The sequence below is a fragment of the Panthera onca genome, chromosome C2 (genome assembly GCF_046562875.1).
Source record: "Panthera onca isolate mPanOnc1 chromosome C2, mPanOnc1 haplotype 2, whole genome shotgun sequence".
Classification (NCBI taxonomy): Eukaryota; Metazoa; Chordata; class Mammalia; order Carnivora; family Felidae; genus Panthera; species Panthera onca.
Genome location: NC_138347.1, coordinates 83972049 through 83995303, shown reverse-complemented (window position 1 = coordinate 83995303; position 23255 = coordinate 83972049). Strand labels below are relative to the sequence as shown.

Genomic DNA, 23255 nt, shown 5'->3' with positions numbered 1-23255 from the left:
AGAGGGAGACTGGATTGGGGAGGGCCCTGATGCCACTGTGAGCACTTCAGCTTTTACTCATTATGATGTGGGAAGCACTGGAGGGTTCTGAAAAGAGGATCTCATTCATATTTTTAAAAGGATGGCTCCTGCTGTAGTGTTGAGAACAGCAGAGAAGAGGCAAACCAGCGAGGCCAGCTGGTGTCTCCTGTAGTAATCCAGGTAGGAGGGATGGTTTAAACAAGGCTGGCAACCAAACTAGCCCCTGTCTCAGGGTCCTTCCCTTGGATGCTTCTCCCAGGTTGGCTCACCTCCTCACAAGACCTTCCCTGATTACTGTATCTAAGTCACTCCCGGCAACACACCCACCCAGGCCCTCTCTCTCACTTTGTTTTCATTTTTTTTTTTAACAGCGCTTGACCTCTACCTGAAAGTATCTTCTTTGTTTACTTTAACATATGATTCTCTCATACTCCACCCACCACTACCAATACGTAAGTTCCATGAAAACACTTAGAAGCACCTCATAAATATTTGATCAATAAAATGTTATTAGCCAGTGAACTAGAAGATATAGTGATATACTTGGCTGGAATTGTGTGAAAAAACATTGACCCGTGAGTCAACACAGATGACTTCCATGCTTCCAAAGGTCTCCAGGAGCTGAGAGGCCATGTGCACCCTCGTGACTACGTTAAGCATTCCAGTAAGATGCATTTGCCCTAGTTTAACTTTTTATAGTAACACAAGGAGTTATGATGACTCCAGGTGATGACCCTGCCCCTCTCTCAACTTACAGTGGTTTATGGTTTCAACAATCTCAAAAACACTGCCCCTTTCCTGGGCCAGTCATTCACCAAACTCTGCAGAGCCCATATCCTTCTTAACAAGTTCATCGAATTCTGAGCCCTTCTCCAGGGCAAGAACTGTCTGTTCTTGCCTTCTTGCTTTCTGACCAGGACAGCTGGTCTCTTTGCTTTCCTTCAGGCTCTCCTTCAAATCATGCTCCATAATTCTGATGAAACAGCAACTCCATTATAGCGTCTCATCATGTCTACATCACTGCCACACCTCAAAACCTTCCCTGGATCCCCACAGTCTTCATGAGAAAAGTTCAAACTTCTGAGCAATGCAGAGGGCCTTTCATTACCTGGTCATGCCTGTGCCTCTCCCTCCTCCATCTCCTCACACCCAACTGTAACCCAACTAATGACCTGTTCATAGTTCTCCAAATATTCAGGCAGCTTTGGGCCTCCATGCCTTCTCTGCTTGCTCCCTCTGCCTAGAAAGCCCCATCCTTCTCTCACCACTACCCCGCACCCCCCCCCCCCCCAACTCACCTCCTGATACACCTACACTCCTCTGGAGCTAACTGTACATCACCCATCAGAGTTCACCTTCTCCATGAGGCTTTCTCTAACCCCACCATTTAATTTTGATGCCTCTCCTCTGTGCTCCCATAACACTCTGTGCCTTTCTTGATCAGAGCACATACTTCACTATATTGTGATCACTGATCTATTGCCTGGGCTAATGCCACAGACCCTTGTGAGCATGAACCAGCTCTTATTTAGTCTAAAACGTGCCATGGGGAACATATTAGGTACTTAGGAATAAATGATTGTTGTACAAAACAAAACTGAGTAATGATATGGGAATAAAGTGACACAAATCAAGCAGTAGCTATTTAAAAGAACTCAGGTTTAAATACCCAGTGCATTTGGTCTGCCCAGCAAAGGCCAGATGGTCACCACTGCATAGAAAAGGTCAGAGTGCTAACTCCTCAGGCAGTGATTTTTTAACTGTTTTGCTCACTGTAGTGTCCTCATAACTTAGAACAGCACTTGGTATATAGTAGTAGAAGATCAACAAATATTTGCAAAATGAATGAAGAATGAATGAGACACTCTTACTAGAACCGCTCAGCCACTGCAGGTTGAACATAGGAAACATTCCGTAGCACAGTTTGCCCCACTACCTCTGTGATGTTAATGAAAATAGCTAATATTCATGGAGACCTTACTATAGGCCAGGCACTATTCTGAATGCTTAAGTTGACTGTTTCTTTTACTCCTTACCACAGACCCTTTGACATAGGCCCTGTTTAACAAAAGGGAAGTAGAGGCACAAATGGTCCAAAGTGACCCAGGTAGGAAAGAGAAGAGACAGGTTTCAAACTCAGGCAGTCTGGCTCCAGAATCTAGTTCTGACCAACACACACACAGAAAAATGGCTGCATTTGTTCTGCCTAGGCTTAGAGACCTCATTTGGCTGATCAAATTCTGATTTTCATTGGGTTTATCAACCTGTCTGATTCTAGTCAAATATAGAAACGTGAAAACTTCGCAAGGAAGTCTGTTGCCTTTTTTTAAAAGTCCAGCTGCCAAATTTATTATGAATAGCACAAATTTGGGGTGCCTGGGTAGCTAAGTCAGTTAAGACTCAGACTTCGGCTCAGGTCATGATCTCCTCACTTGTGAGTTCCAGCCCCACACTGGGCTCTGTGCTGATGGCTCAGAGCCTGGAACCTGCTTCAGATTCTGTGTCTGTCTCTCTCTGCCCCTTCCCTGCTCACACTCTGCCTCTCTCCCTCTCTCTCTCTCTCTCTCTCAAAAATAAATAAACATTTTAAAAATTAAAAAAAAAAAAGAATAGCACAAGTTTTCTGGGCCTAGGAAACTTCGCCACAGGAAATTTCCCAAGTGCTTTGTAGTGATCACAGCCTGCCCTTTGCTTGGCATGCAGCATCTCACCCTTCAGAACTGTTCTTAAAACACCGAGATGTTGGAAGAGAGGTGTGAATAGGAGGTCCAGATGGGTCTTGGGAAAAGATCCATACATATAGCTCAGGAGCCACACTGGATGGCTAGAAGATCACTGTACTGAAATGAATGGGTAATAATAATAGCTTCCAGGTTCTGATCATCTACTATGCTCCAGGCACTCAATCCTTATGAAATCTCTACCTCATTTCATCTTCACAGGTAACAGGAATGATTATTAACAGTTTATAAGATGAGGGGATGTGTTCGGAAAGACTAAGAAACTTGACTAAGGGCACACAACTGGTGGTTGTTAGAGCAAAGATTTTAATCCACTCCTGTCTGGCTCCAACGCCTGTGTCTTGTCGCCTCCTAGCCCTCTTGGCCTCCTTGCATGTGCTATAAATGATGGCTGCATAGCCATGACTGTTAAATCCTTCAGGTGCCTTCAAAGAACTTTGCTGTAACCCACCCCCCACACACAAATTGCAGCTTTTTAGTCTATACACCTTCTGCTGAAGAAAATCCGGTGAAAACCCACCAAAGTAAAAGAAATAATGAGAAAGAAATGGCTGAAATCTGGTGTTCTGAACACAAGCCAGCCTGTCATCTTTGAGATGCCAAGAATTCCAGAATGCTAGATGGTCAAGTTGCAGCATATAATTCAGAAACCCTTATTGTAATAACAGCTTATTTTTCCCCATATTCTACTGCTATGACAGATGAAAGTGTCTACTGTGAAAGAAAATGACGAGAAAGGGTGATGCTCTGTGTCAAGGAACCCAGAATGAACCCACAGATAATGGCCTAGGAATGGAATATACATATGGAGAAGTGGGCCAGATGAAACAAGAAAGGCAGAAAGTTAATGGCTGTTCAAACTGAGCGTACACATGGGAGTTCATTGTACTAGTTGATCTACTTTTGTGTGTGTTTGAAAATTTCCATTAAAAAAAAAAAGCCATGCCCCTCCAGCTAGATTTATATCCCTAGAAGGTTACTGATCTGGGTTCCAAGCCTTCTTGAACACGTACTGTAACTGCTGGCCCCTGGATGTGTGGGGAGAGGTCAAGGCTGAAATCAGGTTGGTTCCCCTGTCCTGTCCTTGTCTGCTCCCTGATGACCCATCACCAAGTGCCCCAACATGCCTTACAGCCAAAACCCTAGAGTAAATTCTACTTTTAAAGAAGTAAGAGTAGGGGCTGAAACCACCACTGTTTCTCAGAATTATAAACTAGCACTCAAAAGATTGCCAAACTGTCAAACCAGACAAAGGTAAAAGAATGGGTTCAGTAAGCACGTGGCAGGAGTCTGGTCAGTGAGTTGGCTCAGAGGTTACCCATGAGGATGATATCACTGTACAGAATAAGGAAGTTGGCAACAACCCAGATATTAGTGAGTGGCTATGCCAGGAGGGAAGGTGACCCCTGAGTACTGAGTGAAGGATAAACCCAAGCAGGTTTTGGTAGACTAGCCAGACATCACCTTGTTCCTTTAACACTTTGCAGGACAAATGGAAAGGCTACCCAAGCCTTTATCATCTGAAGAAACACTGCCTCTTAGAAGTCTGAGGGAAGACAGTTAAAAAGGTCCTGGTTATGATAGGATAGCTTTTTTGGTTCATCTAAAGGCAGAGAAATAGGTCTACTGTATCCCTTGGAAAATAAGTTAAAATCTGGATAAGTAAGGCACAGCATGGGTAAAATGAATGTGCCTGGGCTCTGCAGGTCATCTGCAGTGGGTTAGTCTACCTGGTTCAGGTACTTTGCCCATGAAAGATGAATCATGGGTTCACAGAGCATTCCTGTGTCCCATGACCATAGGTTTCTCCCCTAGCTCTAATCAGCGGCCTCTAAAGTATGTACCAAAGATTGCAAGTCCAAGGAGGTAGGCAGAAGAGAGAAAGTGGTTGCAGTCATGCAGATCCAGCCAACCCAGCAGTGATTTAAAGCCCAACCCAGACTATCCTCCAATGGATTCCACTGAAATAAAACCCAATCCTCATCATCATCACTCTCACCTTGTTCCTTTATGGCTCACTAAGTTCCAGACACATTCCTTGAACTCATCAGCCTCATTCTTGCCTCAAAAGCTTCATACTTGAGACTTCTCTGCCTTGTATGCTATTCCCCAAATCTTTGCAAGGCTATCCAGAGCTCAGTTCAAAGGACACTTTCTCAGAGAGACCTTTCCTGACTACCTGGGCTAAAGTAGCACCCCCAGTCACTTATATCCTGTTATTTTCTTCATACCATTTGTCATTATCTGACATTAGTATTTATTTGATTACTTTTTACTTCTCTCTCTCTCTCTCTCTCTCTCTCTCTCTCCAGAGAGAATGTAAATTCAGTGAGAGCAGGGTCTTAACTGCCTGGTTTGCCACCATATCCATGGAACCTAGGATAAGGAATACCTGGTAATGAATTAACTCCTTCAGGTCAATAGCTACTTTCATTCATATATATGCTATGACCATATTTTTCAAACCCAAAATATAAGGACTGAGCTTGGTGAGGCTTTTTTTCCCCTAATACATGAATGTATATAAGTGAAAATACATAGTAAAATAATGAGTTCTCTTGAAAAGAACTGAAATTACATAAAATTGGGACTGCCTTGGGGAATCTGAGATACATAGTCATTACATACACAAAATTCAATGTTTCCACTGCTTGAGAAATGTTTCTGATCACTCATGCCTACAGCACTAAAATGTTTAGCTTCAAATGATCACTGATAACAGAAGGAGTACTCACAGGGAAGGATGAGATTCCTGAGTGAGAGTCTGGGTATACAGGTGGGTCCATGTATTCACACATGTGCAGAAGCACCCCCAGCTCAGAATCCACAACTGATAGCTCTTAGGGTCAGAGTGAACCTGGTTTGTATTTGTTACTTCTCCTTTGGCAGGAGGGGTATGTCTCTAACTATAATGTGCATGTCAATCACTTAGGAATCTTATTAAAATGCAGATTCTGATTCTGAGCTGGGGGGGCGTGCCTGATATTCCATATTTCTAACAAGTTCTCACTGAGGTGACATCTATGCACTGGCCAGAGGACCACACTTTTTGAAGCAAATCTCTAATATTACAAAATTACCATCTGGAAAACATGCATATAGATTAGCTCAGAAAGGAAGTGCTGATCATCAAGGACATAGTCCCCAAGAGACAAAAATATAGAGAATCTAATTTAAGAATAGCAGAAAAGAACTTCTCTGGAAAGAGAGGACTCGGCTTTCTTAATTTGTAATAACCCAAATTTGTAGGGACTTGAAATAGAATCATTCCTACCTGCTGACTTGTGTGCAGATCTGGGAAACTGTCTAATGCTGGTATGAGAATTGTGAAACACGTATTCTTTTACAAGTTTGATATTGACAACTTTTGGGGCATTTGAAAGGAGAAAGCTTTGCCAGCTCTGTGTAGCAGCAGAACTGATGTGGAGCAATTTCCTCCTTCTCACCATTCTGCTTGTTATAAAACTAGTTGGGTTTTTTTTTTCTGGTCTCCCCTTTTCAAGTTTCCCCTCCTTACCACCAACTCCCACCCCTACATCCTGCCAGTAGATAATGTGCCCACTATGACCTTTCCTCCCGTTGCTTCTGTACCAGCAGGCAAGTCTACTGGAACCCTCCCCCTACCTGGCAGTGTGGTGACTGGAAAGGTAGGATTTGGGCATTCCTGTGTCCTTCAGCAACCTTCCAACAATCATGAGTGGACATGATCTTTCACTGTCCCCAGCAATTTCCTTCCCAGTCCATAAAAACAGCAAAAAACAAACCTGGCCTTTTCCTTCCAGTTTTTTGTGTTCCTTAAGAAGTTGCTCCACACGTATCACACTGTCTCCGATGTCTGTAAACTCTGCTTGCTCTGCCAACAAATTGTCCAGGGCACGCTTTACCTATAAGACACATTAGAACATCCAGAAATAAGCCATGAGCACCTCTCTGGAGGTATAGGTTTGTATACTCTAAGAAAACTTGAAAATCCAAACAGGATTCAGGACTTTTATGTATCTACATATACATTTTTTTTTAAGTTCATTAACTTTTAGATTAAGCTTGGGGCAGGGGTGGAAAAGGGAGTTTGGTGTTGAGATACATGTAGATGAAATAGTAAAACCACCTTTACAGATTATCAATCAAAAAGAAAGATAAACCTCGGGGTGCCTGGGTGACTCAGTTAGTTAAATGTCTGACTCTTGGTTTCGGCTCAAGTCATAATCTCATGATTTGTGGATTTGAGCTCCTCATTGGGCTCCATGCTGACAGTGCAGAGCCTTTTTGGGATTCTCTCTTCCTCTCTCTGCCCCTCCTCCCTTCTCTCAGCCCCTCCCCCTGCTTGCTTGTGTTCAATAAATAAATAAATAAATAAATAAATAAATAAACATTTTTAAAAAGGAAGATAAACCATACACAAAATGTCATGTATGTCAACAGGAAAATGGGATTCTAGAACATTGCTACCCCCCTGAAAAAGGAAGAAGAGAATGATCAATGAGGAAGCAAGAATATAAGGAGCAGGCTGGGTTAGTGGGGACACCCAATATCCATAGTCCAAGGGGGAAGAGAGAACCAAAAGTCACTGAACCATGAAAGGAAGTTCTATTACACAAGAAAATAACACCTCACGAAAATTGTGCTCAAAGTGTTGTAGTTGTAGGCATTGATTAAGCTTCAAGTGATGCTCGGACCAAAACTGATTAAAGGCTTTTTCTGTCTCATCCAATTGAAGTAATAACCTGTCAAGAAAGAATGAGAAAGTGATATTGTGGTTAGTGTTCATTTCCACATGAGTCCATGTAGGCTTATGTAGATAGCCCCTATGTTTCCAGTCAGTGATATTAATTGTGGGAATCTCCTTATTATACATGTCTGTCACCTATGACTTTTTCATGATTCATCTGGCTCCCACATTTTCCATTTTTCCATCAGGGATACCCTCAGAACGAAGCAGAAACTTCACTTCAGATGCAGCTGCTGTGCTTTCAAATGTGTCCCTAGGTAACCTTACCTATGTGCCTTTCGTTTTCTACTGGTGAGACGATAGGTGTGTAAAGTACAGCACCCAACGAACTGCTATTTAGAAATAAAGATAAATAAACACTACCATCTCCCTTGAAATCCTGGGATGAAAGTTATAGCACAAAGCACGGTGGGGGGAGGGGGGGCGGACAGCATTCTTACAAAAAGATCTCTGTAGATGGATACCATCTTTTTGCCTTTGTTGTCTCAAATATTATTCTTTCCTGACTCCAGCAAGATCCAGTAGTAACTGTACCAATCTGTTTTTGGTTATTTCTGATCATTGAGTTCTACATATCCTCTCCTCTCTCACTCACCTTCCCATGGTTGCTACATTCTCTAGCTGATTGGGATTGAGTTTTCTGGTGGGACTTTTGGTTGCTGGTTCTTGAATGCATGACAGCAATGTGGCCCCTTGCTTTCCAAGTAATTTCAGCTCATCCTAGAGAAAGGAAAATATAGTTTGTCTTAGAAGAAACTAACAAAAGCAAATTCTTGGTAGATTTGAGGTGAAGAGAATGGCAGATCAGGTATATCTTTCATTTAGGAAATTAAATGCTAAAGAAGTTGAGCTGCAGCTTTTAAAAATTAATTATTTATTTTCGTTTTTTCAATTTTAATTCCAGAGTAGTTAACATAAAGTGTTATATTAGTTTCAAGTGTACAATATAGTGATTCAAGAGTTCTATACATTACTCAGTGCTCATCATGGTAAGGGTACTCTTAATCCTCTTTACCTATTTCTCCCATCTCCCTACCTATCTCCCCTCTGGTAATCATCTGTTTGTTCTCTACAGTTAAGAGTCAGCTTTTTGCAGCACTCTCAACAATAGCCAAATTATGGAAAGAGCCTAAATGTCCATCAACTGATGAATGGATAAAGAAATTGTGGTTTATATACACAATGGAGTACTACTTGGCAATGATAAAGAATGAAATATGGCCCTTTGTAGCAACATGGATGGAACTGGAGAGTGTGATGCTAAGTGAAATAAGCCATACAGAGAAAGACAGATACCATATGGTTTCACTCTTATGTGGATCCTGAGAAACTTAACAGAAACCCATGGGGGAGGGGAAGGGGAAAAAAAAAGAGGTTAGAGTGGAAGAGAGCCAAAGCATAAGAGACTCTTAAAAACTGAGAACAAATTGAGGGTTGAGGGGGGGTGGGAGGAGGGGAGGGGGGGTGATGGGTACTGAGGAGGGCACCTTTTGGGATGAGCACTGGGTGTTGTATGGAAACCAATTTGACAATAAACTTCATATACTGAAAAAAAAAAACAGTCAGCTTTTTGGTTTGTCTCTTTTTTTTGTTTTGTTTCTTAAATTCCACACATAAATGAAAGCATATGGCATTTGTCTTTCTCTGACTGATTTATTTCTCCTGGCATCATACCCTCTAGATCTATCCATGTTATTGCAAAATGGCAAGATTTCATTCCTTGTTATGGCTGAGTAGTATTCTATTGTGTGTGTGTGTGTGTGTGTGTGTGTGTGTGTGTGTGTGTGTGTGTATCACATCTTCTTTATCCATTCATCTATCCATGGACACTGGGGCTGTTTCCTTAATTTGACTTTGTAAACTATGCTGGAATAAACATAGGGGTGCATGTATCTTTTTGAATTAGTATTTTTGTTATCTTTGGGTAAATACGCAGTAGTGGTATTATTGGATCATATGGTTATTAACTTATTTTTAACAGGTAATACATATACATGTTACAAAATCCAAAATATACGAAAGGGTATATACTGGAAAAAATAAGTCTTTTGTCCTCTTCTCATCCACTTTTCCTCTCAAAAGCAACAACTCTTAAATTTTGTGGGTATCTCAGGCTGCTGTTGTATGTTTAAAGTAAAAGTAATAAACCAATAATTTTAATTAATATTATTTAATTATTTATATTAATTAATTAATAATTTTAAATTTATTAACAAATTAACAAAATCTGGTTCTAATCCAAGGCAGAGACCAGAAACAAGAAAATGACAGATACTGAATAAGCTAGACACTGCCACGAAATAATAATGTAATAATTGATAGAAAAGCAGGAAAAAGACTTCATCTGGTATTGTCAATAGACTCCTGCACTCCTGCTTCTTCTTCTACCTGTCCCCAAATTGTGGCCTTGCTCAACTACTGAAGTTTGGTGTAGATAGGCAGCAACTTCGGGTTGATATGGAAAGAGTCATACTTCCAAGGCAACTCTATTCTGCTCCTTTTACATGGGACTTTGGGCTTTGTAATTGGAGAAGATGTCAGGTTATCTCCTGCCAAATACAACAGCTCTAATCCTCTAATCACACAGCACAAGTCGTTTCTGTCAATGCCCTGAGTGCTAACCACAAAATAAGCCAAAGGGACAGAGCCGGGCAGAGAACTTTGCTTCTAGGAGTTGGGTGCTTGGTGCATGGTTCACACAGGATGCTGGTTACTGTGCCCTGAGCAATAAAATAGGCCCATAGTTACAAAAACATATCCTGTATGCACATGAACCCTGAATCTGTCCTCCAGGCCTAGCCACCTCCAGCCTTCACATAGTATGGAGCTCGTTCCCTGTGGGAGGAGTTTTATACTTCTCCACCCTATTCACACACAAGTGCTGGCTTGCTCACCCTCATGCCTTTGCTCCTGGTCTCCAATATCACTGTATTATTCATCCCCTTGCAGGCTTCTGCTGTCGAAGCCTCAAACTTGTCCCTGGATTTGGCTGATGATACATTTGACTTTTCTGATCTGGCCCAAGTTCTTTGGACACCCCCTGTGGCTCTGTCCACTCCAGGTAATGCCCCAAGTCACTCTCTCGGCTGGTACTCCTGCATGGGAACTAGACACATCCCTTCTTTTCCACTCTCAGGTATCAGCCCTCATTTCTTCTTATTTCACCAATGCTCATTAAATATTTGTAGGTTGGATGAATTAATAATAGTCTAAAAGAAATTAGGTTGCAAATGAATAAGGACAAATAGGATATGATAGGGGAAGGGGGGGGCGGGAAGCACTCATTAGCAAGTGCTCTTACCTTTCACTCTTCCTACCTTCTAAAAAGAGTCTTGGCTTTTCTCAGTTTCTTAAATGTCCTTGAGATTCCAGAATTCCAGCAGGATTCTGGCATTACCATTAAATTGTGTGTGTGTGTGTGTGTGTGTGTGTGTGTGTGTGTGTAGAGTTGGGAGGAAGGGTGGAGGGGCCAGAGAAGTAAAGGCATATTGCTGGGGCAGAAGGAGACTTTTTGGAAGGGGAAACTTGGGACACAGATATACCCAAAGAAGTGCAGAGTGTGAGGAAGCGTGTGAGAGAGAGAACGTGGGTCTGAGCAAGCGATGTCATTCACTGTGTATCCCCTTCACACTATCAAAAACTATATATATATACACAAGGAAAAATTATGACTGGTTACTGCTTTGGGACTAGGCCATATATGGCCTAGCAGGGTTAGCTTTAGCAGGGTTACAAAAATCTGCCATAAATACACAGGGAAAGATTGGGGAACTATGATACTTGGAAAGTGAAAAGGTAAGTTGCCCAGGACAAAAATGGAGTTTTCCCTTGTCCATAGTAGTAACAATTCAAAATATTTAATAACTGTTTAGAGCAGTCATTGACCAATCAGCACAGATGTCAGATATAACACTGAAGCAGTCCTGAGGCCAACTGCTGTCCACGTGTTAACCCCTTTTGATGCCAGAAACATGAGGAGGTCTCATGGGTCCTAGGAAATGGGCCAGAGAGGTAAAGTTGGGCACTTGTGGAACATAAATATTTAACAACTGGTATGGCTGTCCCAGTGTGTAATTATCATTACAATTCCACTATTATGGAAACAAGCAGTTGGTTCAAAAGACCCACTTAATAGGGCAAGCAGATTGCTTCAGGCTCAAAGGAATTTAAATTTTCTGGGGAGAATTCTTTCCTATGACAAGGGTAAGCCTAAATGTAGACATTCATTCAGTCAGTCAGTCAGTCTGTCAAAATACATTTAAAAGCACTACTATTCATGCCAGGTGCTGTGTTTGGCTGTGTCATGGGCTTGGGGTGGAGGTGGGGGAGGAAGTTAAAGGATGAATCAGAGCCCAGAGATTATATGAATGACTAATACTTTAGACTCCTTACTTAGCTTTTATTACTTACCCCATTTCTGCCACTACACGTTAGCTCTACCATGCTGGGTTTTTTTTATAATGCTGAATAATGAATTCCAGAATGTGGCCTTTAAAATGCAAGTCTTCGTAATTGAGAAAAAAAGAAAAGTCCGTAAAAGAGATGATATATCCCCTTTCCTCAGCAGATACTGAGAGATATCTTCTTGTGGTATCAAACTAGTTCAAAACCCTGATTTGTTAAGGCATTAACACTGAAAACATTCATAAGAATAGCAATTTCATCTTCCTTTGCAAAATCAAGACCTCTGTGCCTATACATTTTTAACATATTCTCTGCAAGTAGAATTTGAACAAAGGGGTCTTTTAAAACTCCTAAGACTGTAAATTATTTTTAGGGCCTACAAAAAAATCACTTATTACTCTGATTATCTTCTTGATTATTTGTAACCCTGGAAATGCTGATAGAATTGTCATCTCTGAATACACAATTGGATAAATTCTGAATGGAACAAATACTAAATGCTAAACAGTATTCATATTTGTAGAAGAGTGCTCTATCACATAATCAAAGGACCACTGGCACTTTCCTCCTGCATGATGAGAAAAAGGACTATGGCCCTGTTGGATTTCTTATTTTAACAACAACAACAACAACAACAAAATATGAGAGTCTTACCCTATTTACCTGGACACATGGTAAAGTGTGTCAGTTGACTTAAGTATCTGAGAGTATAAGGCCAAGGCCCTGGGGTTTCGCCCCAAAATAAGACCTTCAAAGAGGTGAGAATCACCTCCTTTGGGACTCAGAAGGAAGACTGCCTGCCTCTGTGAACTGCTTCCAAAACCAACATGGAATTAGACAACAGGAAGAGCTGTTTTGCTAAGAAAGAATGTCTGTAGGGCTATCATAAACAGTATGAAAAGCACGTACCTGTATAGGGTTCATGGTTATTTTATTATTATTTTAGGCCTAAAGATATTTTTCTTTCTTTGTTTCTTTTTTTTTTAATTTCTTTTTTACATTTATTTATTTTGAGAGACAGAGCACAAGTGGGGGAGCGGCAAAGAGAGAATGAAACACAGAATCCGAAGCAGGCTCCAGGCTCCAAGCTGTCAGCACAGAGCACTACACAGGGCTTGAACCCACAAACAGTGAGATCACGACCTGAGCCGAAGTTGGACGCTTAATCAACCGAGCCAGCCAGGCGCCCCAGATCTTTTTCTTTTTTAAAATATCGAGATATTATTCGTATAGTACCATAAAACTCACCTTCTTTTAAGTTTATTTATTTTGAGAGAGAGAGCGTGTGCACGCACGCGAGCAGGGGAGGGGCAGAAAAAGAGAATCCCAAGCAGGCTCTGCACCATCAGCGCAGAGCCTGAAGCCAGGCTTGATCTTCTGAACTGTGAGATCATGACCCGAGCCAAAGTCAAGAGTCAGATGCCCAACCACTGAGCCATCCAGGCACCCCTAAAACTCACCCTTTTAATGCATACAAGTCCATGTTTTCTCCCCAGAACACTTTTGTCACCCTCAAAAAGAAACCCCATACCTATTATCAATCACTCTCCATTTCTCCCTCTTTCCAGACCCTGGAAACCACTAATCTACCTTTCTCTCCATATTTACCTATTCTGGACATTTCATTTAGGTAGAATTGTACAATATGTTGCTTTTTGTGTCTGCTTCTTTCACTCTGCGTAATTATTTCAAAGTTCATACATATTAAAGCATGTATCGGTACTTCCTTTCTATGGCTGAGTAACATTCCATAGTATGGATATACCACATTTTTTTTATCCCCTCATCAGCTTATTGACATGTGGGTTGCTTCCACTTTTGGGGTGTTATGCTGCTATGAACATTTATGTGTAACTTTTTATATAAAACATATTTTCAAATCTCTTATGTACATACGTAGAAGTAGAATTTCTGGGTCATATGGTAACTTTATGTTTAACTTTTTGAGGACCTACCAGACAGTTTCCATTCCCACAAGCAATGTATGAGGGTTCCAATTCCCTCACATCCTCATCAACACCTTTTTAATTAGTGCCACTCTAGTGGGTATATCACTGCAGTTTTGATTTGCATTTCCCTAACAATATATGACGTTGCACATGTCTTCATGTACTTAATAACCATTTATCTGTCTAATGCCTGTTCTAATCCTTTGCCCATTTTTTTAAAGCTTATTTATTTTTGAGAGAGAGAGACAGAGCTCACACAGGGGAGGGGCAGAGAGAGAGGAAGACACAGAATCCAAAGCAGGCTCCAGGTTCTGAGCTGTCAGCACAGAGCCTGACACAGGGCTCGAACTCACCAACCATAAAATCATGACCTGAGCCACCTGAGTTGAAGTCGGACCCTTAACCAACTGAGTCACCCAGGCACCCCTACTTTGCCCATTTTTTAATTGGGTTATTTGTCTTTTTATAAAGGTTGAGTTGTAAGAGTTGTTTATTTTTTTAATTTTTTAAAAAATGTTTTATTTTTGAGAGAGAGAGAGAAAGAGCAAGTGGGGGAGGGGCAGAGAAAGAAGAGGACAGAGGATCCAAAGCAGGCTCCCTGCTGACAGCAGCAAACCCCATGAGGAGCTGGAACTCAAGAACTGTGAGATCACAACCTGAGCCAGTCAGATGCTCAACCAACTGAGCCACCCAGGTACTCCAAGAGTTGTTTATATATTCTGGATATTAGACTCTCATCAGATACATGATTTGTAGATATTTTTTCCCATTCTGCGGGTTGTCTTTTCACCTTTTTGATAGTGTCCTTTGAAGCACAAAAGTTCTTAATTTTGGTGATGTCTACTTTATTTATTTTCTTTAGGTGTTTGTGCTTTTGGTGTGGTATCTAAGAAACCATCGCCTAATGTAAGGTCATAAAAAATTACATCTATATTTTCTCCTAAGAGTTTTATAATTTTGAAACTTATATTTAGTTCCCTGACCAATTTTGAGTTAATTTTTGTGGACAAGGTGAGGTAAGCATCCAATTTCCTTCTTTTTCACATGGATATCCAGTTGTCACACGGTCCAAAGGGCTTAAGGAGTTTTCATTCCCATGAAGAGAAAACCTCCTTAATCATAATTTTTTTTACTGTCAACACTCAGGCAACTCCTTCTAGGAGTTCAGGGACACGCTTCTGGGAACATCCATAGAAGTCCATAGAATTTCAGTGAATTTCCTCTTTGCACAGACAAGGTCCTAGTGGCAGCAGGGTGAGTGCCAGCATACTGTTTGTAAACTGAGAGACAGCTCATAGCCTGTCAAAGTCACCCTTACTCAGGAAGTAGAAGCTCTCCTCGGAGAAGGATCCAATACGCAGAAGAGCCTGGGACACCTGCCTGCACGTGCTCTGAAGATGTGCCCTAAGTTTCCATCCAGGTGTAAAAAGCACACACGGGAACAGGAAGGGTGTGCTAGGTTGTGTGTGCTTGTCAAGCTCATCAGAGACATTTCCAGGGAAAAGTTCTAGGATGTTTTCAGGTTTTCACAGTTTCAAACCAGATCTTTTAATTATTCAGAGTAATGTGGAAAGTATATTTTGAACTCTTTTTTGGATATCCAGCTCCTTCCAAAGAGAATTTAATAGTGCTCCCTGACACACGGAAGAATTAATTTGCCTTAACCGCTAGACTCTGAGACTCCCCTAACTCAACTATGTGTTCCTTTTTTGGTTTGTTTTGCCTACATGTAGTGGTAGGTGGTCAATAATGCTGGCTAAATGAGCAAATCAACCACCTAGCAAAGCATTTTTGTAAATTTTGGGTCACAAATAAAAGAGGTCAGCTCTTCCCAAGCTCCATGCAACAAGAATACATGTAATGCTAAGATGCATTGACCTTCTGATCCCCAGTTTGCTGCCCAATGGTGTTCTGGTCTTCTGGTGAAATGATGGGTTTGGTCCATTTATGCTTCTGGAAGTAGAAAAGAGCTGAAACCCTTCCTATAAGCCCCAGGAAGACACCTCCCTTTACTGAATGACCTGAAAGAATCTACCAGCCTCCATTCTTAGCAGGCTCTGACATGATTTTATGAATAGTTAATAGGTGCTTCTCCTTAAACCCAGTTCAGAGCACCTTCCATGTCTTCTTTCTCAAATTACTCCCCAAATAAAAAGATACATCCCTGAGAAAGTGAAGCAATAGTTTGCCCCAAAGTTATTAGTTATTAGTTTGCCCCAAAACCTCACAATAGGCTCAGGAAAGCTTATGCCTCAAAAGACAATTGCCACCCCTCCTTCATTCACTGCAGTCATATCCATCATATCTTGCTCTGTCCCAAACAGATCATAGGGGTGCTGCACTTGAAAGGAGGTTCACACACCTGTCTCACATGGTGGAATGAGTTTCCCTTTACAGGGCTGCTTCTCACAGGTCTTAATTACAATCCTTTTACATTCATGGACCAGTCTCAAGAGGTTTTCCTCTTTACATACTGCCTATCTAGAAGATTTACGATGATCAACTGCTGCCAAGTCACCAGAAAAGGGGGAAGAAGAGGACTTCACTTTTAATTCTGCTCCTGGCTCTCTCCAAGGCCACTGGCCACTCACCTGCAGCTTGTCCCGCTGCCCTGTGTGGGACATGAGGAGGTCTTCAGTGGACAGCACGCCCCTGGGCAGCTCTGTTGTGGCTAGGCAGGCCCCAAACATCTGGAGCATCTGGGCAGTGGTCTTCAATGTCACGGCAAAGTTTTCAATGGCCTGGAAGGTCAGACATAACAATGAGGACAGCTTAACATTCACCAATATGCTCTCTGAATAGAAGGACAGTACAACTAGCTGCCATTTCCTGAGTACCTGCAACGGGCCATGCCTTGTACTTGGTGCTATACATTTGTCTATCATCTCAACAATCCAGAATGGAAGGTATTTTATCTCCATTTTATAGAAGAGGGAACTGAAGCTCTAACAGGTCAAGTGAATTGCCCAAGATAGTGTTGCTTGGGCAGTAAGGAAGGAAAGAAGGCAGGATTCAACTAAGGTCACTAAGTTTGGGAAGCAAGTTTGACCCCAAGGGAGAAGATGGATGTAGTGATTAGGTAAGTCGCTAGTGACCTTTCAGAGAGTTACTTTTATCACATGTGATAAGGCGTCGGGGACCTCTGCCTGTCACTTCTTTATAAAAATTGACCTTCCACTAAGGACACTACTCTGCCATTAAATGAATACCTACTAACTGATGAGTAACTTTACACCTCATATCCCAGGTGAGATATCTGCATTTTACTCAGTACAGTTTAGCAGTAAACATGTGGCCTAACCTAGAAAAAGTGATGCTGATCATCAGCAGATTTAGTTGAAAGTAAGTGGCTTTTAAGAATCCCACAAATCATTCTACTCAGCCAGATGGGTTCTACTATGCCCACTTCCCTCTGCTCCTGAGACAACTTTGCCCTTGAAGGGCAAGCGCAATTCATCTCTGTTACCCCAGCAAATGGTACTATGCCTGTCACATAATAGGTGGCCCATAAACAGCTGCTAGATGGATAACTGATAGTAGCAAAGAGGTCTAACCTAATTTTCACTTGGGAAAAAATTACCTCTGATCTCTATCATCAGAAAACATTTCTGAAAACCCAGATGCTCATCATAAAGAATGTGCCAGACATGAGGTGGCCCTTTTCTGCACCAGAGGCCAGAGCTGAGGCTGGAGCTATAAGGCTTCCGGAGCATAGCACACCCCCGCCTACTGTCTGAAACAGAAGTCTTTGTCCTTTAACCACTTTTTTAGGTAAGCTCTACACCCAATGTGGGGGTCGAACTCATGACCCTGAGATCTAAAGTCGCATGTTCTACCGACAGAGCCAACCAGGCACCCACCGTCAACTGTATAACCTTGAATAAGTCACTTCTTTACTTTGAAGGTCAGTTTCCTTATCTGTAATGAGTCTCCCCTATTGTTGTTGGTGGAATCTCCCCTATTAGCACAAGTATTTAAACAGTTGCAATCTTGAACATCATAGTTCTTTTGGCCTGGAAATTCAGACAACCACTAACTTTTATGAAAATCTTTCAAGCACATCAAAGTATTATTACTTTTACATAACCTAATATCTGCGTAAGATACTCTCTCAACGTCATTCACCAATAGCCTATAATGAATAACATATAAAAATCCAATTTATCAGAGGACTTATAAGAAAATATATTAAATATTTTGCTTTATATGCACTACCTCTTGTAATGCATCTCAAATAGGTTACTATTATCACCACAATCTATAGACAAGGAAACTAAGGTGAATTCAGGTTAAGTAACTTCCCCAAAGCCATATAAAAAATTAGTGGCAGAACTGGAATTGAACCCAGAGCCAGCCATCTTAAGCACTATATGCTACACCACCTCTTAGCAATAAAAACTAGATTTCACAAAACTAGATTTAAAATTAAACAAACAAAAAAATTTTGGCTTTCGGAGTTTCAGACTTGAATTAGAGTTCAGATTCTGATCTCTAACTGTGTGATGTTTTCTATTTTTTTTTTAATTTTTTTTTTAACGTTTATTTATTTTTGAGACAGAGAGAGACAGAGCATGAATGGGGGAGGGTCAGAGAGAGAGGGAGACACAGAATCCGAAACAGGCTCCAGGCTCTGAGCGGTCAGCACAGAGCCCGACGCGGGGCTCGAACCTTTGGACCGCGAGATCTGTGACCTGAGCCGAAGTCGGATGCTTAACCGACTGAGCCACCCAGGTGCCCCATCTAACTGTGTGATCTTAAGTAAGCCAGGTATTACTCTGAGTCTTAGTGTCCTCATCCGAAAAATGGGAATAATGGTTGCTCTGTTTTTGCAGGGGTTTTTTGAGGATCAAAGGAACAGCAAATGTGAAAGGACTTGGGCACAGTACAGTACCTTGCAAATGTAATAATAATAACAGTAACAACCCTGAGAGTCAGGTGCCAGGCCTGCAGATGAAATAGAGGAAAATACAGGAAATAGAGGAAATCCAGGCGTTTCCTATGGAGAATCTGTTAACAAATTAACTTGATTCCAGGTATCTGATTAGCAAACGATCACCTTGGAAATGGTACAAAGGACCTGACACTGATGAGGTGATGAAAAAGAGCTTAGCCTTCGTCTTGGCTCTACCACTACTCAACTGTATAACCTTGGATAAGTCACTTCTTTACTTTGAAGGTCAGTTTCCTTACCTATAAAATAAGGTAATTGAAATAAATGATCTTTAATGTTCTTTTCAGTTCTAATGAGTCTCAATGATCCGACAACCAGAAAGTACACTGTTCCCCCAAAAAAGATCTGTATTTTTTAAAGTTCACCATAATATATTTAACACATGCACACACACTAACCATGGATACAAACTGGGCTTGGGGTGGGAAAGTGTGTGCACATGTCTGTTCATGCTATGTCTTTAAATAATCTATGTTCATGGTTCAGTCTTCTTTACCTCTCTAAGTTTGTAGAGAAGTATTCTAGTCTTTGACATCAAGGGGCATTTGTGTTTTTTCTTTATTTGCTGCAAACTTCTGTTATATCAGAAAAGATCTGAGGCAACTTGGAAAAAAAACATTAAGAACATAATAAAACAAAGAATTGGTAGAGAAATCAGAGGAAAAGGGAGAGCTAGCTAGGCAGTAAGGCTGGGTGGGACACTAACTTCTTTTGATCACTAAAGTAATGTAATAAAGTCCTAGGAAGTGAAGAAATGAAGCCTAGAAGCACTCCAGTTCCACTTTTCATACGGTTTAATGAAATTGCAACATAGGATGACCCTGATCACACTTATTTGTGTGTGATATTCTACATAAGCTTCCCTCCGTATCTTTTATATTTAGACCTATTTAGAATAATATGTTTGTGAAGAATGTCACCATTCCTTTTTTTAATTCCTGAGATTCTCTAGGAGTCACAATTACTGTGGTAAAACTCATGAGAAATTTAAAGGGTTCTTGCCCAGGTTCTTTAGGTTTTGGGAAGGGTCATGTCTTCCTTAGAATTACATGGCATACAAAGAAGTGAGGGAAGGATCAGAATCCGTAGTTTTGAAATAAATGCGTTGCTAGGAATGCAATAAATATTGCATATATAATGTGTTGCTAGAAATCTATTTTTTCTTAGTTCTTAAAATTTCCTTTAAAAAAATCACAAAGCTTTACACTCTAAAGGAGAGTGAATTCTCCTTCCAAATTAAATGTAGTTCAGGGGCGCCTGGGTGGCGCAGTCGGTTAAGCGTCCGACTTCAGCCAGGTCACGATCTCGCGGTCCGTGAGTTCGAGCCCCGCGTCAGGCTCTGGGCTGATGGCTCGGAGCCTGGAGCCTGTTTCCGATTCTGTGTGTCCCTCTCTCTCTGCCCCTCCCCCGTTCAAGCTCTGTCTCTCTCTGTCCCAAAAATAAAAAATTAAAAAAAAAAAAATGTAGTTCAGGTGTTCATTGGTTAAATATTGGGCAACATGTTTCCAAAGTGACCAGGTACACAGAGAGGTGGGCTGACACTGTCAGTTGTCACTGGGGTGGTGAAGGAAGCTTCTGACTTGGCTCAGAAAACCCAGTCTTTTCAAGGAGCTAGGGGCTAGAAGAGTGGGGAAAGGGGAATTTATACAGAAACACTTATTATTTGAGTTTCAATCCCACTTTGTTCTTGACATGACTGACCCTTCTAGTTTAGCATGATAACCCTTGCTACGAGTGAGTAGAATGACAAGTAAAATACTACGTCAGGTGCTTTCACACACATTACATCACTTGGTCTCATGTTAAACTTTCAGGCAGTCTGAGGTTTCTCATCATTGGCACTATTGGCATTTGGGCTGGACAATTCTTTGTTGGAGGCTGTCTCATGCATTGTAAGAGGTTTCACGGCATACCTGGCTCCTACCCACTAGATGCCAGTAATACACTTCCTCCCAAGTTATGACTACAAAAAAAGTCTCAGATCGCCCCCAGCTGAAAACCACTGTTAGTTCCATTTTAACAGGGGAGAAAACAAGCTGAAAGAGGTTTAATAACTGACACAAAGTCAGACAGTAACTAATTGTGACAATAGTCAAATACAGCTCCTTCTGACTTGGTGGATTTTGATCTGTCTATACATTAGAATCATCTGGGGAGTTGTGTGGAACACTAATGTCTGAGACCCATCCCTGACCAAGCAAATTAACTTCTCCACTTTAGCATGGTGCTCGTATTTTGCATTCTCCCCAGGTGCATTCTAAATCAAGTTCCCCCAATCCCCCATGCCAGATGATGAAGTGAGGTGAAGGTAGTCAGCAGGACAAGCCCAGCCTTTTCCCTTCCGCCCCATTTCTCCCCTACCTGTGGCTTAGAAAAACCAACCTTCTGTATCTTAGATAGTCATGGGCAATGACTGCCCAACTTTAACTGCCTTGCCTACTGGAAAATAAGGAAAAACAATAAAAAGGGCACATAAGTTGGTACTTACAGTTCGATGATTTATCCACTGACTATGGCGATATTCCAAAGTTCCCCCTAAGTCTTCTGTCAGTTGGCTTTTGTCAATGTAGCCATGAAGGTCAGAGACAGAGTTTAACATAATGATCTATAGGGGAAAAATTAATATATTCCTCACAGATAATTAAACAGTAGCTCATCTAGATTCTGTTGTTATTTAAACAGCACTTGAACTTTGCCTGACCAGGAATTTAATACACAAAGTGTTAATACAAATAGCAGAGAAACATTTTTTTAAATATAATTTACTCTCAAGTTAGCTAACATACAGTATATACAGTGTGCTCCTGGCTTTGGGAGTAGATTCCCGTGATTCACCACTTACATACAACACCCAGGGCTCATCCCAATGAGTGCCTTTCTCAATGCCCATCACCCATTTTCCCTTCCCCACCGCCCCCCCCCCCCATCAACCCTCAGTTTGTTCTCTATAGTTAAGAGTCTCTTATTGTTTGCCTCCTCTCTGTAACTATTTTTGTCCCTTCCCTTCCCTCCTGGTCTTCTTTTAAGTTTCTCAAATTCCACATTTGAGTGAAAACATATGGTATCTGTCTTTCTCTGACTGCCTTATTTCACTTAGCATAATACTCTCTAGTTCCATCCACATTGTTGCAAATGGCAAGATTTCATTCTTTTTGATTGCTGAGTAATACTCCATTGTATTTATAAACCATGTCTTCTTTATCCATTCGTCAGTTGATGGACATTTGGGCTTTTTCCATACTTTGGCTATTGTTGATAGCGGGCTATAAACATTGGGTTACATGTGCCCCCATGAATTAGCACTCCTGCATCCTTTGTATAAATTCCTAGTAGCAGCAGAGAAACATTTTATAGCCCCTTTATATTTAATCCCCTTTAGGTGAGGAATACCAAAGGGTTGTACAATCTGTGACAAAATGGTGGCTTGGTTCAGGGGACTCAGTTTTAAGCTACTTAGAAGTCGGGTCTTACTCTAGGTGAAGTTTTGTCAAAAGTTCCCAAGCTAAAGCCTACTCTTCAGCCACAAAATCAAGTGCCATATTGAGACCTAAAATTCTGCAATGAGAAGCCCAATAAGGGGTAGGCTGGTGAATATCAAAATAAAATTAGAATACAGGACCTATTGAGAAGTATGCATTAAAAAGATTTACTACACTGATGCCTCCCGTGAAGAATGTTAATGTGCCCCCAATGTATCCAGTATGGTGGAGATTTGGATGTAATAGGGAGTGGGATTTTATAAATTAACAATGTGGCTGATGAACAAACCCATGCTGATGAACAAATGCCCACACACCTAGAGGAAGCTGACTCATTCCAAGTTGTCCTTTTTTACTCCACTACAGTGGCTCTGACCAGAACATCATCCTGGCTCTCTGTTTCAGGGACCCCCTGCTCACTCCTAAAGAGAAACAAGGACTCCTCACTCCTATTTCTAAAATACGTCCCCTTTAAGCTTTTAACTTAATGACCTATTTCTTCACTCCTTGTTTAATATGTTGAAAACTTGGTCAGAGGACATAAGAATATAGGCTTCCAGGGGCACCTGGCTGGCTCCGTTGATGGAGCATGTGACTCTTGATCTCTGGATTGTGAGTTTGAGCCCCATGTTGGGTGTAGAGATTACTTAAAAATAAAATCTTTTAAAAAAGGATATAGTGTTTCTTCTATTATTATATAGTATTAGTCAAATGCTAAATCCACTTCAGAACTAAAAAAAAATGTGTTAGGGCCCAAAGCCTATAGGTGAAAATAAAAGTGATTTACTCATTCAACAAATATGTATTGAACTTCTAATAACTGCCAGGCTCTGAAGGAGAACACAGCACAACAGGCCCTGCCTCAAGGCACTCATGTTTAGTAGGATTTGGTTACTACATATCACTGTTACCCTGCCTTTCTCCTTTTCTTCTGAAAAGGAGTTTGGGAATTTTACCTATTTACTTTTTTATTTATTTTTA

The 23255-nt window shown here is 41.2% G+C and overlaps 1 protein-coding gene across 2 annotated transcripts in view; it reads right to left on the bottom strand.

Moving 5' to 3' along the window:
• Window positions 1-23255, bottom strand: part of MCF2L2 (MCF.2 cell line derived transforming sequence-like 2) — a 265561-nt gene that overhangs the window by 136335 nt on the left and 105971 nt on the right. For both annotated transcript variants that reach the window (XM_078453181.2, XM_078453182.2), the window contains exons 6-10: window positions 21284-21400; window positions 16436-16585; window positions 8087-8211; window positions 7372-7486; window positions 6527-6646 (exon numbers count right to left, since the gene is read on the bottom strand). In XM_078453181.2, coding sequence (XP_078309307.2) covers window positions 6527-6646; window positions 7372-7486; window positions 8087-8211; window positions 16436-16585; window positions 21284-21400 — 627 coding nt within the window. The remainder of the gene's footprint in view (window positions 1-6526; window positions 6647-7371; window positions 7487-8086; window positions 8212-16435; window positions 16586-21283; window positions 21401-23255) is intronic.